A 17,669-nucleotide genomic window follows, 5' to 3' on the forward strand; every position below is an offset into this window, starting at 1 on the left:
AAGAGAATTATATTTAGTAAAGGCTAAGTTACATGTCATAATATAATTCTTTCTATACAATAACTACTACTGAATTATAAATATTAACAGCATAATTACAAATTACAAGTATTACATTTTCTACTTGTGTAATTATGCTGCACTTTTAAGTTCTTCTGTTTCAAAGCCACTTGGAATTTTCTGGGAGGGGAAGGTGGTGGTACAACAGAGGCCACTGTAGGCAGTTTTTTGGGCAATACTCTGCTGTTACCATCTAAGGCACCTTCACAGACTGGGTTTGTTTGCTGCCTATCCATGTTCTGGGTATTGCACCATCTTCCTGGAGTTGTAGCCCAAGGTACAGACTGAGTGAAAGAACCAGTACAATTAGAACGGTGAAGTGGTTGGTATAAATTAGGAATCACTTTTTCTGCTTTATTAAGTCTCCTTTATGCAAAATTGTAAGAGTGCTCTAGACAGATTTATAATAACTTTCCATTTATCTCTTAAATTTTTATGGGACTTAAAAAAATTACAGTTCCTAAAAACACCCATGTTTAACGCTGTCTTGAAGAAGACAGGCTATTAAGGCCTATTGCAGAGGCACCCTCACAATTTCTGCTTCACTCATAATCCTGCTAACCTTGTAGAGCCAAACCCAAAGATGGTACAGGCCACCATAACCATGCTTAATGACATATTCTTTCTTCAAAAATATTCATTCCTCTTGACCATGAACTGGTTGAATCCCTGTCAAAATTATGGTACTTCCTAAGAAAGTAACTTTTCCAACCATTTAAGCATTTTTATTCATTTTCATAGTTTCATTATGCATCAATTTTACTTGATTTCAGATAAACTTAAGAATTTACAAGGTTCAGAAGAGAATTAATCTGTCAGATTACTATTTTGTATGTTATCTAAAAGCACTATTACTTATAATCTGTTAATTTTACTTCCAGAAGCTTCAATGATACCTTTACCTATCAGCTAATTTTTTTTTCATTGACTAATAGCATCCCATAAACTTTACATTTCTCACTTCTTTGCTTTGTGGGGTTAGGGTTAGGGTTAGGGTAGGGTTAGGTTTAGGGTTAGGTTTAGGGTTAGGGTTGCTAATGTCTGTTTTAAAAACATTTCATACATTGTTTGCATGTACGGCCCTTTAACTTTAGGCACAAAGTCGATGAAGTTTTCATTTTCATCCAACATTGCTTCACCAAACACATTTTATATGTCTGTCTGAATATTTTCAAGCTAATTCTGTGAAAGTAATTGGCAAATGTCCATTCTTTCTGTTTTGAAATAACCTGTCAGAGATTTGTGATAGACGTATTTTCTTCTGAACAAAGAAGACACTTGGTTTTGATGAAATCATTTCAACTTAGTTTTCTACAACATCTCAAAGTGCAAATTTTCTAAAAACTGAGAAACAGAATTTGTTTACTGCAGATAGGAGGCAGTTTTTACAATGATAATATTTATAGCATTTGCGTTTTTCTTTTTCACCGACACATTAATTGCTGGTATTGTAGGCTGACATCTTTACTAGGTTTGTACCTGAATCATTCATCCAAATCAAAGGTTGAAGAGCCAAGAAGCTGTTTCTATCACAACAGTTCACTTAACGAAAGTAGTTTTGTGTAGATTTATCAGTACATGATATCTTCTGCTGTAACATTCACTTCTTCTGTTTTAGTCTTAATTTTAGGAAAATTGATTCCACTAACGGCTATTAGCAGCAAATTCACTGCATGTGCTGTGGCACTTGCCACACAAATCCAAAAACAGTCTTCAAAGCGTTCTTCTAAGATAACGAATTGAAAGACATTTTCCTGAAAATTGGCAATTCTTTCAGTGAGGTGATGAAGTTTCACAGCAGCCATAAAGCTGGTGACTGCAAGTACTACAAACCCACCTGCAACAAAATGAAATACGTATTCACCATTGTTATCAAATCAAAACAAGAGTGACATTTTGATTATTCTTCAAAAGACTTACTGAATTACAGCAGTGAGCAATATGCAGAGGAGGGATAGACACAGACATAGCTTAAACACCTTATTGTATGGGCAAATACAATACCAGTGTTTGATAAAGACCTTTTATCAGTGACATAATGCCTAAAGTCTGGCATTCCTAGCACCTGTCAAACGTTGACTAGACACAAAAAGCCAATATGCCACCTGGCACTTCCGCTTTGATAGATGAGAATTTACTGTTAACTTCATTTTATTCACAAGTATTTGAGTCAAAGAGATATTTAGTAAGGCAAGAGAAGGAACTTTTTCCATTCTGTATGTGAGTAGTGAAAAATACTGGTAAATGACTTTACCTGCAAGGAAGTTCCAAAGGCATACTCCTGCTGGACCTTTAATAGCCCGGTAAGGAACTTTTATTGCGTTAAGAATGCAGAATCCAAAACTGACCAGAGAAAAGAAAATGGCCACACAGAGGCACATTATGATCATCACATGCAGGCCTGTATTCAGCTTTTTCACCATGTGTGGGAAAACTGTCAAGAAAAAACATCATGGATTCAGTATGTAGTTTTCTTGATGACGGTAAACAGAATTTGCTTCAAACCCAAATTATATTTAAACAAGACTATGTTTTACAGAGGTGTTCAACTCAGCTAGTTACACACATCTTAGTTCATGATGTTTTATTTTTCAGTGCATCAGACAAAACAGGGATAATCCACCACAGGAATAATCCTTTACACAGGCTCTGTGAATAAGGATTTAGGTTTAAATCCTGTTTGTTTATCTAGCTGTGTTAGTGTCTTTATCTCCACTGCTCTATTACCTGGTGCATACTTTCCTGTCTCTTTTTCTCCTCTCTTCTACATACCAAACTCCGGGTTTGGAGCTTCCTATTCCTGTCCCATTCTTTTAATCTCCTTTTGAAGTCCGATAGTTTCAGTCTCCTTGTGCAGCCCCTTGCTGCCTAAAATAGCATCACTTCTTTCTGTATTTAGTTTCTCATGTTCTCCTCTCTGTATCTTCCTCTCTTTACTGCTGGCTCAAATGAGACCTGCCTTGATTTCATACTTCCTAATCCCACAGGTTTGCACTTTAAGATTCCCTTCTTGGTTTCTCATCTAGTGTTTATGGCTCCTTTATGCTTTCCTGGGCATCTGGCAGAGTTTTAGCTATGATCTGTAGAAAGCTTGTAAAGTATTGCAGTTGGGTGGACTTTTGGTGGAGTGCTCACATGTTCTGCTATAGGCACAGCTCTTCCTCAGCACTGTCATGGGCCTGTCTCTTAAGAGACTTGGTTTCGTCTTCACAGACACAATTACTTCCTTGGAGGGCCGAACTGGCCAGCAGCAGAAAAAAGTGTACCTGAGTATTCAGTTTATCCTGCAGGCCTTTAGTAACAGAATCAGAAGAAACATGAGTAGGGAATTGTAGGTGGCATGCTGACTGACAGGAAAGAGAGAGGCTGATTAAGAAGAACCCTAAAATACAAGATGATCAAGAAGAGACCTTCAGGAGGCACAGGACTACACACTCATGTGTGTTTTGAAGAACCTATGCCTAATTACTAAAAAGTTACTAAAAGAACCATAGATTATATTGTAAACCAATAAATAGATTGCTTCCTGTGCTGCATAACTGGGAAAAAAGTGTCTAAACAAGCCACATAAAAAGTAGGAAGCAATAAATGATAGACATAACAGTGACAATCAGGCATACAATTTGGTTATCATGACATGACAGAATTCTAGTAATTATGTAGGAAAATTCAGACCGCAGAAATTCCATACAAAAATGCTACAGTTCTACCTCTTCAGTAGCTCCTTCTGGGTTTGCCATTGGACCTGGTATACACAGGAGCTACGGAAGATACTCCAACAAAAGAAAGGAGGGAAGTAAATGAGAAGCAGAAGTCTATATGAGAAATGGGAAGCCAGAAATTAGCTTCCTATCTGAAAGGAAAATAACTGGCAGTGCAACAACAAGGCACATGGAAATAAGCCTTCCTACAAACCGGCAGAGATTTTGGGGTAGTTGTAAGGATTATATGGTCTCTGTTCTGAGGCTCTCAGCCAAATCCCAAAGACCTGACCAGTGAGACTGGCTTAGTACATAGAAATAAGAATCCTCATGAGGGATATTGCCGTGGAGGCTCGTGACACATTCCAGCAGTGTTTGCTATGCACAGGCGAAATGCCTGGTTTCCCCAGCTCCTTCTCAGGGCTTCATTCAGTTGTCAAAACATAAGCATTTTATGCCAACTTAGGTGCCTTAGGACTATCATAGCAACCATGTGGGTCCAACAGACATGCTGCCTTATGTACGGGATATCTACAGAAGTGGCAGCTGGAAGCCAGATACACCTTGGGGAGTACAATATAGCACTGGATACCTATTATGACAATTGAGTCATGCTGTTGCTGTCCCAAAAGAGAGCATGTCAGCCATAATCCTACGCTAGTGAATGTTAATACAGTGAAAGTGATGTACTTGCTGCAATTTGGAATTCCAAAATGTCAGAGCTACTGCAGTACTGAAGCGTATGAGGTGTTAGCCTTGTTTTTCTGTATGCTGCCTGTGAAGTCCATTTATAACAACATATTTCCCAAGAAAAGTCTCAGTTCTTGCTCCCCAGTACATTCAGAATGCTTGGAAAATAAGTGGAACACTCAAAGCAAAAAAAGAAGTCAAGTCAAACCCAGAATCCCCAGAGGTCCTGCTCACCACTGTGCAAAAGTATTTAATAACTTTGTGTACTGTTGTTAAAAACCAGTACTGTGAAAATATCAAACCCTATAGAGTTATTAAAATATTTAAAAGGGAAAATCTCTGGGCCACTTGTTGACCTAAATGCATATTGCACATTAAGTGTCCACTGGACTTAATGATCCAATTTTAGAGATCTAAGAGGGAGAATTTGTACTAGATTCAAGGACATCTTTATTTGTCTAAGGAGTATAGGATCATGTTCTCCAAATATGTATCAGTGTAGTCCAGAGTGATGGTGGAACCTTAGGCCTTCCTCTCAGGTACCCAGTAAAAAATCAGAAAGTCCAGAAGGTTGTACAGAGCTTTAAAGGGGATTGGCTACATTTTCTCATTGTCTCACAGGATAGGGTGAGAAAACTGGGACTGGATGAGCATGACTGCTATGTCCATGTCATGAAGTTTGTAGCCATAGTCAGAGCTTGAGCGAGAACTTGGTTATTGTAAAAGCAACTAGTCCAAATTCATTCAGCTGAACAACTGGTCATGCTGATCTAAGTTGAGGTCGCTCTGATTCTTTTCTCCATTCCCTCTGAAGTCCCACAGTCCTGCCTGCAAGTTTTTACAGAGGTGCTTGTGCAGTTGCATAGTCAACCGTGATCCTAAGGAAAAACAATTTTTTGTAGGTTAATTTTTTGGCCAGCTTAATCTCTGAATTGCCTCACTACAACTACCAGAGGCATTTCAAAGGATGGGGCAGGACATTGTTGTTGTGGGCTAGGGAGAGGGTGAGATTGTGGCAGCTTCAACTAATATTGGTTTAAGTTGTGGTTGATCTACACACTAACTAAAAATCTTCAATGCAAATTATCATCATCACTACAGCACAGGATGAGCGAAATTTGGAAATCATACAGAGTACAGCTCAACATCTGGATGCTTTCAAGACCTCAAGAAAATTTTTTTGTGTAAAAAGGAATACATTTATAAGAGTTTCTACATTTTTTAAGAGTTCAGCAATTTTTTCTCACCAAAGTTAAAAGAAAAGAAGGTAAAAATTTCTTCAACATGCTAATATAAGTTAGCAGTGTCTGCTATGGCAGACATTTGCATTAGGACAGCTAGGGAAATACAGAAATGTGGCCAGCCAAATAAATCTCTGCTCTTAAAGGGAAAAAGCCTCAGAGGGGTTCAGCAGAGAAAGCAAGGACAACGGGAGAGAGATGGCAGAGAAACACCTGGCATGGAAAGAGTCAGTTTTTTACAGGGTCATCTCCAAAGGCCTTTCACTTCCTTCACGTGGCTAAAAGGGAACTCTTCACCTAACCCTAGAGATTTTTTTCCCCATCTTGATTCCAGGATTATAGAACATAACTGGAAGCAAAAAGCATGCCTGAAATGATAGGGATTGTATATTTACACTCAGACACCAAACCAAAAAGGTTGCAAGTGAGCCACAAATTTATTTGGTAATAACAATTTGCATTCTACAAGTTCTGTAAACAAAAAGAATAGAGTGCTATATTTGGACTAGGCATTAGACTAAGGATTCAACTAAAATTGTACTTACTTGTGAATTTGGAACGCCTCCCGCCCAACCCACACTGGCGTATTTTGCCGCCCCGAAAGAGTCCGTAGTAAATTTCTCCAATGAACTTGACAAGCTCTGGATCCGTGGCATTGACCAAATCAGCTCCTGTTTTGCAAAGGATCTTTCCAGTCATCCACTTTGGGGTCCCCATTGCAACAACAATCAAGATAAAAGACACAAAACTTATTAGAGAAGCCAAGGCAAATAATGTCTTTTTAAAGCAGCCAGGCATCCTACTGCTTTCAAGGGATCATCTCCAAGGCCTCTCTGCAGCAGTCAGGCATATTTCCCATTTTTTCTCAAGCTCTGAGATCCACAACTCAATAGCAGACATTTCAAAACATTTTTCTTTGGATTTTGAAGTTCTAGTAATTAATCTGTATGGTTAAAAATCAAGGCCAAAAATACATTTTACTGCGGCAACATCTTGAAAGGGTTGCAAGTAACAGCTTCATTACACTGTGGTGCAGTGATGCTTCTTTCTCCGGCAAGTAATCCTATCTCTGCGGCCTGGGCTAATGTTTCATCAGAGGCTTAATTGTCCTGTTCAAATGACATCAAGTTCTTTATTGTAACCTCATGTGACGAAAACGATAAGAATCCAGTTTTTTAGATATTAGAAAGAGTGGGTAAATAGCTGTGTGCAAGGGGCAAGGCATTAAAACCACATAATTTGGCCAGAGGATTCTGCTGGCACCTCAGCCGTGCCGAGCTGCCTTCCCGCAGCGCTTGCTCGTACCCAGCCTCTAAAATGTCACTGCGGGCAGAGTTAGCCGAGGCACAGGAGTGATGTGTCTGGAGCCCTCTGAATGGCAGCGAGGCGCACACCCCGCACATCCGCGCCGTGGCACAGGCGCTCGGGGGCTGGAGCGGCGGGACTCAAGCTACAGGTGCGCCCCAGGAGCGCTAAAGGAAACCTGCCGTAATTGCCAGCGCTTCTACGGTTACCGCTACTCGAGCCCTGCCGGGACCTTCATAAGCACTAATTAATTAATCAACCCCGGCAGTAGGCCTGGGGGCGGGTAACACGGTTCACCGCTGTAGCTTGAACGACGCGTCGGGACTTTTTCTGCCCGCTCTGCAGTTGTCCCTGCCCCTGCACGGCCAGGCGGGGAAAACCACACCAAGAGCCGCCCCCGCACGGCCGGGCACGCAGAGGCAGAGCTGGAGCCGCCCCCGCCGACCGGGCGGGCAGAGTCAGACCCAGACCCAGAGCCAGACCCGCCCCCGGCGGGCGCTCCCACCCCTGCCCGCCCCTCGGGGCGGCCGCATCGGCAGGCGGGGCAGGTCGGGTGAGCGCCCCCGTAGCCAGTGTGGGAGCGGGCATGGCGGCGGGTAGGGTGCTGGTGTACGGGGGCAGAGGGGCGCTGGGCTCCCAGTGCGTGCGGTACTTCAAGTCTAAGAACTGGGTAAGCGGCGGGCCGGGGGTGTCGCGGCGGGGAGCCCCGCCGGGGAGAGCGGCCCTGCCCCGCCGGGCCGGGCGCTGCGGGGCGCGGGACTAACGCGTCCCTCTCGCCTCCGCAGTGGGTGGCCTGCATCGACCTGGCGGAGAACGCGGATGCCAGCGCAAACGTGGTGGTGAGGGCCACCGACTCCTTCCCCGAGCAGGCCGAGCAGGTGGGTCAGCAGTGGGCGCGGGGCGGGCAGTGCCGGGCGCGGAGGTGGAGCGATGCACTCGGCGTCCTCCCCAGTTGTGTGCATCCCTTCTTCCGAGCGGTGCACTCAGCCTCCCCCTGGGCGAGTGCATCTCTTCTCCCGAGCGCCGTGCGATGCACTCAGCGCCCCCCGGCTGTGTGCATCCTTTCTCCCGAGCGATGCACTCAGCCTGTCCCCGGGTCTGTGCATCCCTTCTCCCGAGCAATGCACAGTGCACTCAGCCTTCCCCCAGGCGTGTGCATCCCTTCGCCCGCGGCGGCGGGAAGGGGTCCGGCTTCATGCAGGAAGCAGGAGCCCGGCCGTTGGCGGTTCTGTGCCCGTACCTCAAGCCCCAAGGCCCTTCTGCTTGTAGTCCTTTTATTTTCATTTTTTGTTATTATTTTTAAGTGCATGTGTGCATAGATATGCATAGATATTGAAGGTTCTGCACATAAGGCAGTTTTGCTTTGTTTTGGTCTTGGAGACTTTAGAAGTCTGAGACTGAACCAGGTGACTGTAATGAAGATGGATAAGGACATCTTAAAATGCAACACTTCTTTCAGATATCCTAACTTATAAATCCTTGTGTATAGATAGATGGTATGCTCAAAGCATGCAAACCTAAGCCCCAAGGGATTCCTGGGGAATGCACTAGTTTCCACAAAGGTAAATATGGGAGAATCTAAGCTAGACTAAAAATTGTTTCACTTTATTCTCAATATATAGGATTTATTTTTTAAATTTTAACTTTTGAACGTATTTCTCTTACTGATAAACTGAATCTCTAGACAATATGTTTTCTTTATAATTACACAATTCTTAAGGCTTTTAAAGATTAAGGTACAATGTTTGCAACACAATTTTTTACATGCTTCTGTGAAAACCAGTGGATTTTTTTGTTGTTGTTGTTGTTGGGGGATGAATTGTTTGCTTTTCACTTTGGCAGAGGAATTTCATAGTCAACAAATTCATTACCAGCTGTGAGGTCTTTCTTATATTTGAAAGAGAAAAAGATATAGGATATCTAAAGGTATACCAACTCAAATTTAGGGGCCAGATACAAACTGATGGTTGTGGTCTAGATAGAAACAATAAGAAGGCTAATCTTTAGTTGTTCATGTCATCAAAGTGACACCAATAGTCCTGGTCAGACCTGGAGTTTCATTTCCCATGTTAAACTACACCATACCCAGAAGAGGACCTGTCAAAAGTAAGTCAGTAATAATTTTTGTTAATGATGTAGGTAAGGCTCAGATGTTCCTGACCTGGTCAGGTCAGTTATTTCTGGTGGCATCATGTACTGTATGGTCTGACTTTCATCTATAGTTATCTTTCAACATAATTATTTTGTTATGAGCTTGTGGCTCATGAATATTAATTTTTTATAGCTGTTTTAATTGCTGTGTGTTGCATTACTTAATTACATAGATGGAAAAAAGTAACTTTAAGGCATTTGTGATATTTACTCCTTTACCTTATCAGTTCAGTGTTTTCAGTATGTTTTTGTTCTGTGTATTGAAGGTGACAGCAGAGGTTGGAAAACTTCTTGGTGAAGAAAAGGTGGATGCGATCTTGTGTGTAGCAGGAGGATGGGCTGGAGGCAGCGCCAAGGCCAAGTGTAAGCTTTTAGTAGATCCATACTGGTGAAAACATGAATGACATCTGAGAGGAATACTTAAAAATCATGGTAATAAAGGTATTTGAGATTATCTTTTTTTCCCTGAGTCCAGAAGAGGACAAAAGCATAAAAGTGCTAAGTAGCTCAGTCACAGTGGTTCTCTGAATTTTTGCTGCCTGTTAAATTTGCACAGCATCTAGTTTACTCAGTAATGTTTGCTGGCACACCAATTTTTATCAAATTTTTTTTATGTGCTTTATGGAAGAGTTCAGCATTGTTAAGCTGACTTTTGCCAAGGTTGCCTGTGTCAGGAGAGTTGTGAAAGACAGTGCTGGGTAGAAACATCAGTGTTTCCCAATTAATTCCTTTATGAATAAAACCTCCATTGCCTCCTGCAGTTCTCTGGGCAGTTGCTGTGCAATACAGTATTGAAAGGCACTGCCTGACGACTGAAAATCATGTTATGGACTAAACTCTTCTGATTAAAAAAGGCTTTTAAACATATAATATTCAGAATTAGATTTTATACTTTACTGTAGAGATACAAGAAGACAAATAATGTGGTTTTCTGCCTGGAGTAAATCTGGTGAAATGTGTCCTTTTTTTCTCCCTTCCAGTTACAGGATCAAAGTGAAAGAAATTACAAAATAAATAGTTTTAATATTTTACAATATGAAAGTAGAGAATGATAGAAAGAGTGTCCTCATAGTACTTTTGGACTCTGTGACAGTAAGCAAATTGGAGCAAGATATCTTCTACCCTTTAGCTAATTTCACTAATTGTCCTTCTAATCAGCTTTATACAAAAACTGTGATCTGATGTGGAAGCAGAGTGTTTGGACATCCACTATTTCCAGTCATCTAGCAACAAAACATCTGAAGGAAGGTGGCCTCCTGACTCTGACAGGAGCTCAAGCTGCTTTGTCTGGAACCCCAGGTAAAATGCAATGCACAATAGCTGCAGGAACTCCAGCAGTTAGACACGTCTGTTCATCTGAGCATTCTTGTTTGAAAAACAATGGTTTCACTCTGCAATTGCTTAACTTCTAATACAAATGGAAAATTGTTCCTGGAAAACATAAAGTAAGTGTAATTTTATAGGCAGCAGTATTGAATCTCTTGAAGCTGCAGTGCAAACATAGAATCACTGCTTAAGTAATATTTGACATTTGTTGGTGAAAGGTACTTGGCTAATATATGATAGAGAAAAAGAAGTATGGAAAATAATGAAGACTAGAAGCACACAGCAAGCTGTAAGTATAGTGCTTAGATAAAATTAAACTTCCTGTTTGTGTTCTGAAAGACAGAGTCCTTAATTGACAAATTTTTCTGTTGGTGATGACTCAGCTGATTCTGATAACTGTGTTTGTCCTGGTCATGTTCTGATTCCAGTCTACCTTTGCTTCAGACATAGATAAGTTTGTTGATTGTTGGCTTTTCCCTCCACTATCTATTTAATATGAACTTTATTGAATTTTTAATCTCACTCCTCAACCCTGTTGGTCTGCACTGAGAAAGAAATCTGGGAGCAATTTAAAATCAGAAGAAAAAAAAAAGCAGTGACAGACAAGCCCACAGGCAGCAAGAGGCAGTTTTGAGACAGATATTCCTATTTCCCAACCTTTTATTAGTGTCACTTCAACAATATTTTTGAGACACAGATACTAAGATTTTAAAACATTTACAATTTTGAGTACAAATCTGTTCAAGAAAAATATGCTATATTTTCTAGTTAATGATTTATCTTCTCTGTTTACAGCTGCATTTGTTATGGTCCAAAGAATAAAGGCTTGTTTTGTGAGAATAAGCCAATGAAAAATTCACAGTGTACTGCTGACTGACCATTTACAGATGAAACAAATGTTAATTCTGGAAAACTTTCATGGTTTTGTTTGAGTGGTTTTGGGAGGTAGGGACCATAACACAGGAATCAAAGTGATTTGCTTTCCTGTTTTGAACTAACTGGTTTCAGTTAGTCTGGATTTTTCAAAAAATTACAGCAGTGCTTTGGGCAAACACATGCAACTTATTAACATCAGGAAGAATTGGGAAAGAGTTGTTACTCAACTTTTGTAAATATGCCTTTCTAGGCTTGTTATTACCAGCCATTCTGGAAGAAATAATCTTTTTCTTGTTTGCTGTTAGTGTGATCATTCTTTTCTTATGAGAAAATGTTGCCTCACATAATGAAAACTGAAAAACACTGAAAAATTACACAAATAGTTACAGAAGCAGTGTGATAGTGGTGGCTGAGAAATGTATTAAGGATAAAAAGGTTTAGGAAGACTTAGAATACTTGGTTTAGACAAGACAAGAATATGATACAGATGTGAATATTTATTTTTATCATAACAATAAAGTAAGTTAGTGCTATCCATGATTCCTCTAAATAGAAATGGATGCTATACAGTATGTCTAGCTGAATATAACAGAAATAATTCTGCAACGCAAAATACTTCTACAGCAACATTGGAAAGGGGTTGTATAGCAGTATAAATGGCTAGAAAGAAAGACAGAAAGACTTCCAGTTGTAGTAGACAAAATACATTCGTGTTTTTTTATGTGTCTGTACTGTTGACAGATACATACTGAGAGATATCTGAGACCTAAGCACCCTCATTGTCTAGATCTAGTACCTGACCCTTGTGCCTTATGCTCATTGCTGTTGATCTTGCATTGCTGGATACATCTGCCTAGAAGGCAACAGTGTTTAGGAAGAAGTTTGCTTTCCCTGCAGGTTATTTAGCAATTATTCTACCACATGGGCTGGTTTGGGGTTTTTTTTTGTGGCTTTCTTTGAAGGTCTGTCAGGCCTGGGGTCTGACCAAATGGATTACAGTTCTGGAGAGAAGTGAACTGTATATGTTTGGGTCCAAACCTGCAAATACCTTAGTCATATGGTAAAAATTGATGGATGGTAGCTTAATAAAGTGAGCATCTTTGCACTTACTTTTATATTTGTAAGCTTAGCCCTGTTGGTCACATTCTTCCGGGTGTGTTTGGATACATAAGTTAATGTGCTTAACTCCGTAAGCTGCTTATTTCTATAGTGCTGAGTAAACTGAGTTTCATGACAATTCCTGGATGTCTAATAAAAGCTTTTCCTTTTTTTTCCTTTTTTTTTTTTGCTTTTAATATGTATGTTGTAATATGTTTTGAAAGTCTAACTCTGTTCTGCCTGTGGTAAGTGGTCTTAATATTCATCAAACAGTCTTGAGTTTCTATCATGTTACTGATGATATTGAGAGCTGTTTTGATTGTGCTCTAATTTGCCTGTTTTTAATTGTTAGGGATGATTGCCTATGGCATGGCCAAAGGAGCAGTGCACCAGCTTTGTCAGAGTTTAGCTGGTGCCAGTAGTGGCTTGCCATCTGGTTCTGCTGCTGTTGCCATTTTACCGTAAGTGGTTGCTTAGTTGTCTCTGCCTGTGTTGTTTTATTTAATTACTGCTGTAACCTAGAGCCACATGGATATGCTGGTAGTGTCCTGTTCACAGTACACAAACAGCTTCTCAGATCTCCTTACAGTTATACAGGGAAAGGAGATATCTTGAACGTATGAACAAAATGATATGCAAGACACCCTAAACATGATTACCTTCTTTTCCTTGGCTTTGCTAAACCATAGTGGATGTTAGGATTGAAATCTCATTAATTTTTAACTAGTTTGACTTTAACCATGCATCAACATGGGATTTCTCTTTTTCAGTATAAACTGTAAAGATGAGGTGAGCTATTCAGCACAATTTTAGACTTAGTTCTGTGATAACAGTAAAGCAAAGGACTATTTGACACATTTTCACTTGGTTAAAGATGCTTCTTCATATGGTGCTCCAGATCTATGCTTGATTGGTAAAATTAGGTTACTTTGAGGATCTGTGAAAAGAAAAAGTTTAGCTTGTATTTGCACGTCACAGTTTTCTTTTTGATGAGGAAAGCTATTAAGAAGTGGATGGCATAGGTCTTCATATGTCTAATTTTATCAATTCTGCTGCAAAAATTAAAACTCTTTTTCTTGCCGGGTCTATATTTAGTCAGGACCCAAAACTTAAAACAGAAGAGTCCTGTACAGGAATTTGGAACACTACTTGAATTCTCTCTGCTTGTGTGCATGTGTGTGTGAAAAGCAAACTCTTAATGCATACTTCTTCAGGTCAGAGAGGAACAGCAGTGAAAGTGTTTGGATAACTGATAGCCCCTTCTACAGGCAGGCAGATGCCAGGATCACTGGATTCTTGCACATGCTCCTCTTGTGTAGTTCTCATGCAAAATTCTCTCCTTGAGCGATTTTTCAAGGATAAATATACCTTGGATTGTCAACAGTGTCTCAGTGAGGGGGTTGTGAAAAGTGAAAAGTTCACCCTTAAGATCATTGTGTGAACATGTATCAATAAAATCAAAACTTCCTGTGTTTGTGCACTTCATCACTGCATTTGCAGCTGGCATGAGGCTGTTTGAAAGCATGGATGTAGTGCACATATGCTGTGCAGTACATGTGAACAAGCATATTGGTGCCATTCCCTGTCTGCATGAGAGAGCTGGGAAGGGAGCTGTGGGCTAAGTGATTGCCCTAACAGGCAGTTCCTCAGTGAGCCAGAAAAGTGAGAGATTATAAGTTGGAGCCTTGGATATACAATGAAACCGTTGACTACGTGTTAACGCATGGGGAGGATGCAAGGGAAATCCATACCACGTGGTGTAAAAGTCAAGCATATATTACAGCAATGAATTGAAGCAGGGAGTGCTCATCAGAAACATGTATAAATAAAAGGCTTGCTTATCTTTTTTATTCACAGAGTTACCTTAGATACACCAGCAAACAGGAAATCGATGCCTGATGCAGATTTCAGCTCCTGGACACCCTTAGAATTTATTGCTGAGTGAGTATCTATGTGATAACTGAGCAATTCCTCACTATACCTCTTGCAGCTGCATCTTAGTGTATGTTCTTTTTAAATACCTGCCTTGGATTTGAGTGGAGTTTTTTCCTCCATCATCTCCTCATTGTATGTCTCTAAATCACATTGGATTTTATTGCACAGGCTTCCTAACTGGAGAAAATCAGCCCAACTCCATCAATTTCAGCTTCTCTACATAAGTTATTTCAGCAAAGGAGATAGCCTTAAGGAATTGGAAGCCAGAGAATCTCATAAAGCCTGTAGACAAATTAAATTGCAGACAGCAGGTACAGGAGACACCTGGCTTCAAGATAAACTGCAAATAGGCATGTAAACTTGGGTGGGATTCTTTTTCTTTTAAACACTCTTCACTGCCCAGTTATGGTGTCTTAGTTCAGTTCTCTCAACTGGCAAAATTCCTGCTGTTTAGAAAAATTCAGTAAAGATTTTTTTCTTTTTGTCAGTCACAAGGGCTTGTCTTGAATCATATTGCAAAATATGGAAACTTAAACTGTAGTTGATGTAATGGCAGGCTGAAATTATCTGCCTTACTGTTCTCATGCCTCATGGTTAGAGAAGTTGCAGCATGAATATTGCCTTCTGCCATGTGATGGGGAAGTAGCAGAGATTCTGCTGAGGGTGAAGTGCCAAAAGGAAGAAAGTAAGGTGTACAAGTGTCTTGCCTCTTTGAGGAAAAACAAAGTTGGACATATATTTATTTGTTATAAAGGGATTTACTCTTACACATTTTTAAAGTCTTTTAGAACTGATACTGAAATTGGATTTACCTATTACTATTTGTTCAGAGAGTAGTTTACTTCTGATATTTGATTTCCTTCTTCATGTGAATCTTTAAGGTGGATGCCAGAGCTGGAAATGGTTTTAGCTGCAGCCCTTTATTTGCATAGGCTGCAGCTGTCTTCTGTGGCCCTTTAAAAGGGCCCCATCAATTGTATTTAGTTGACCAAAAAATGTTCAGAAGATCCTTAATTTATTGTATTCCAGAGAATGTTAGCCAGATGTTGTGGTTTTGCAAATTAATTTTTAAGTTTAACTTCTAAATATTTTATCCTTGCAGGAGAATTAGGTTTACTGGTTTGTCTTGTGTCTAATTTACTAAACTTTAACCCCAGCTTTTTGAAAACTGAAACTCTTACTGTCTGTGCCTCAGAAAACATCCAGTGTTATTAACTGTTGGCAACATCTGCATCCTAGGAAGGATGCAGAAAATCCTTTCCAGCATGGCACTTGAATTTTGTGCCTTGAAAACTGTTGTGAGATACTGCCATGTTTCAACAAGGCAGTTGCATTGTTGCAAGGGTTGATGAACCTGTAAAATACACTGCACTTTCTGTATGCTATTTTGAGGAAGGAGTTTGCTTTGCATTTGTGCTGCCTAGAATGAATCCACCTTACTTGGCACTATTTTGGATGTCTTAAGGCTTTTTGTGTTTCTGCTGGATCACTTTCACAGTTAAATATCGAAGTGTTAAGATGGCCTGTTGGCAGAGTAGTGGTTTTAGCAACGCTATGCTAGCCATAAAACTGTTCCTGATATATATGTTATAAAGGCAATTAAAATATCCCCTCTTCCACTTTTAATTTTTTTTTAACTTGGAAAAAACCTTGCCACTCTGACATTTTAAGCTCATGGCCTTTTCCTCTGAGATGTTCTGAAAATCCTGTGTGTGTGCTGTAAAGCCCTAGGGATTTCTCTGGACCTCTGTTCAGCTTGGAGGTTTGAATCCAGTGATCACATCACTGGTTTACAGCACACATAGAAGTCACTAGAAAGCAGTAGGAAAAGAAGGAAAAGTAATAGGCTCTTATTTTGTTTTATACTTTCTGTCAATATGCTTGATAGTAGTAGTTATTTTTTTTAACTCCTCTTCAACCTGTTCTATCCATTTATTTTAAAACAGAACCTTTTATGAGTGGATAACAGGAAAGAATCGACCAAGCTCGGGAAGTCTAATCCAGGTGATAACTACAGGTGGGAAGACTGAACTAGTTTCAGCAGCACATCTTTGATGTCTGTCACTTAGGGTGATGAAACTTCAGCGAAGAAGCAGCTGTGGAAAATCTGCCTGCCAGTATATTTTGGATGGTCTTCTGTATCCAGTGGTTGTAATTATGCCATTAATGGAACCAGATTTCAAGTAATATTTCTGTACTGTCAGTTGTGAGCTATCAGCATTTGTTTACCAAATAATATCAAGTACTTGTCTCTAAATGAAAGTTGCAGGCTTTAAAGTCTGTAGGTGTCCTAATTCTGAGCATTAGTTGTCAACTTACCTGTTTTCTGTGAAATGGGAATTGTGCTTAATTATGTCACGTAATCGCACACATGGTTGAATTTTTTTCTCTGTGTTTCTGGCAACTTACTGCTAATCTTCCAGTACTATTTTTCTGTCTGAGAATATAATGCCACCACTGGCTGTAACTATAGGAAACATTGGATTCTCACTGCATATTATGTTGACTGTAACTATAGGAAACATTGGAGTCATGTATCATGTCCTAGTCGTGTAATATTTTTCTTGTGGACGTTCCACTTGAGTTGATGGAACTGCTTAGAGATCACTCACTTGAGAAGGAGTTCCTAGTTTGCCTTACAGTTCATAAGCTGCTCTCAGGCCTACAGTTTTAGGATAAAAGTGTCATTCTGTCAAATGATTAGTATGTCTTTGTTAATCATGATAGTTCTTCACTTTTTCAAAAAGCAAAGTGCCGTAAAGTAGTAGAAAAAGCACATGTACACTTCTATTTGGATATGGAGTTTTTTGTGCTAAATAAATGTGTATTGTTTTATATACTGGGCTGTCTCCATCACTGTAATCCCCATGTCTGGATAACATTTTAATCAGTTTAATTGAACATCCAGTTATGGCAAAGGACTTAATTTTTTTACTTACTTCATTCTGATCATGGTGCTTAAAATACATTTCTATGATAATGGTGCCAAAGATCTACTAGTCATGCGTAGAGGGAGACCTTCAGCTGGGGTAAATGTTACATGGAAATACAGTTCAAGATGTAGAGTGGAAGCATTGCCTGTTCTGAGCCTGGACTTACATGGGACCAATACTGTTGGATTTTTTGAAACATCTTGAAAACAATTGAATGTGCAAAGTTGTGTGTATGTTCTCTGTCTGCACCTTTTTGTTTTCATTAACTTCAGGGTTGTGTTGGAGAAGTATTTACTGCCATGAGTCAGGAAACTTTACACCTCTTCCCACTGGAAAAGCTCACATGCCTGTGT

General features: G+C 40.0%; 2 protein-coding genes across 2 annotated transcripts; one reads left to right on the forward strand and one right to left on the reverse strand.

Annotated features, from left to right (window-relative positions):
* Positions 1 to 1,631: 1,631 nt before the first annotated feature.
* On the reverse strand, positions 1,632 to 6,490 carry CLRN2 (clarin 2). The gene is made up of 3 exons (XM_071555219.1): positions 6,238 to 6,490; positions 2,315 to 2,494; positions 1,632 to 1,897 (listed from the first exon to the last, which is right to left on the reverse strand). The coding sequence occupies exons 1-3, from the start codon at positions 6,488 to 6,490 to the stop codon at positions 1,632 to 1,634; spliced, it is 699 nt and encodes a 232-aa protein (XP_071411320.1).
* A 1,040-nt stretch (positions 6,491 to 7,530) lies between these two features.
* QDPR (quinoid dihydropteridine reductase) lies at positions 7,531 to 17,220 on the forward strand. The gene is made up of 7 exons (XM_071556741.1): positions 7,531 to 7,667; positions 7,783 to 7,875; positions 9,415 to 9,511; positions 10,307 to 10,447; positions 12,801 to 12,909; positions 14,306 to 14,389; positions 16,330 to 17,220. Exons 1-7 carry the CDS (start codon positions 7,584 to 7,586, stop codon positions 16,436 to 16,438), a joined length of 717 nt encoding a protein of 238 aa, XP_071412842.1. The 5' UTR covers positions 7,531 to 7,583; the 3' UTR covers positions 16,439 to 17,220.
* The last annotated feature ends 449 nt before the right edge of the window (positions 17,221 to 17,669 follow it).

Source organism: Pithys albifrons, chromosome 5 (genome assembly GCF_047495875.1).
Source record: "Pithys albifrons albifrons isolate INPA30051 chromosome 5, PitAlb_v1, whole genome shotgun sequence".
Lineage (NCBI taxonomy): Eukaryota > Metazoa > Chordata > Aves > Passeriformes > Thamnophilidae > Pithys > Pithys albifrons.

What these genes read in the sequence shown, in the direction of transcription:
- CLRN2 (XM_071555219.1), bottom strand. Translation starts at nt 6,490, where the DNA reads ATGCCTGGCTGCTTTAAAAAGACATTATTTGCCTTGGCTTCTCTAATA. An exon ending in GAGGCGTTCCAAATTCACAA is followed by an intron (nt 2,495 to 6,237) that starts GTAAGTACAATT and finishes TTTTCTTGACAG; the next exon opens with TTTTCCCACACATGGTGAAA. An exon ending in CCTTTGGAACTTCCTTGCAG is followed by an intron (nt 1,898 to 2,314) that starts GTAAAGTCATTT and finishes ATTTTGTTGCAG; the next exon opens with GTGGGTTTGTAGTACTTGCA.
- QDPR (XM_071556741.1), top strand. Translation starts at nt 7,584, where the DNA reads ATGGCGGCGGGTAGGGTGCTGGTGTACGGGGGCAGAGGGGCGCTGGGC. An exon ending in ACTTCAAGTCTAAGAACTGG is followed by an intron (nt 7,668 to 7,782) that starts GTAAGCGGCGGG and finishes TCGCCTCCGCAG; the next exon opens with TGGGTGGCCTGCATCGACCT. An exon ending in CCCTTAGAATTTATTGCTGA is followed by an intron (nt 14,390 to 16,329) that starts GTGAGTATCTAT and finishes ATTTTAAAACAG; the next exon opens with AACCTTTTATGAGTGGATAA.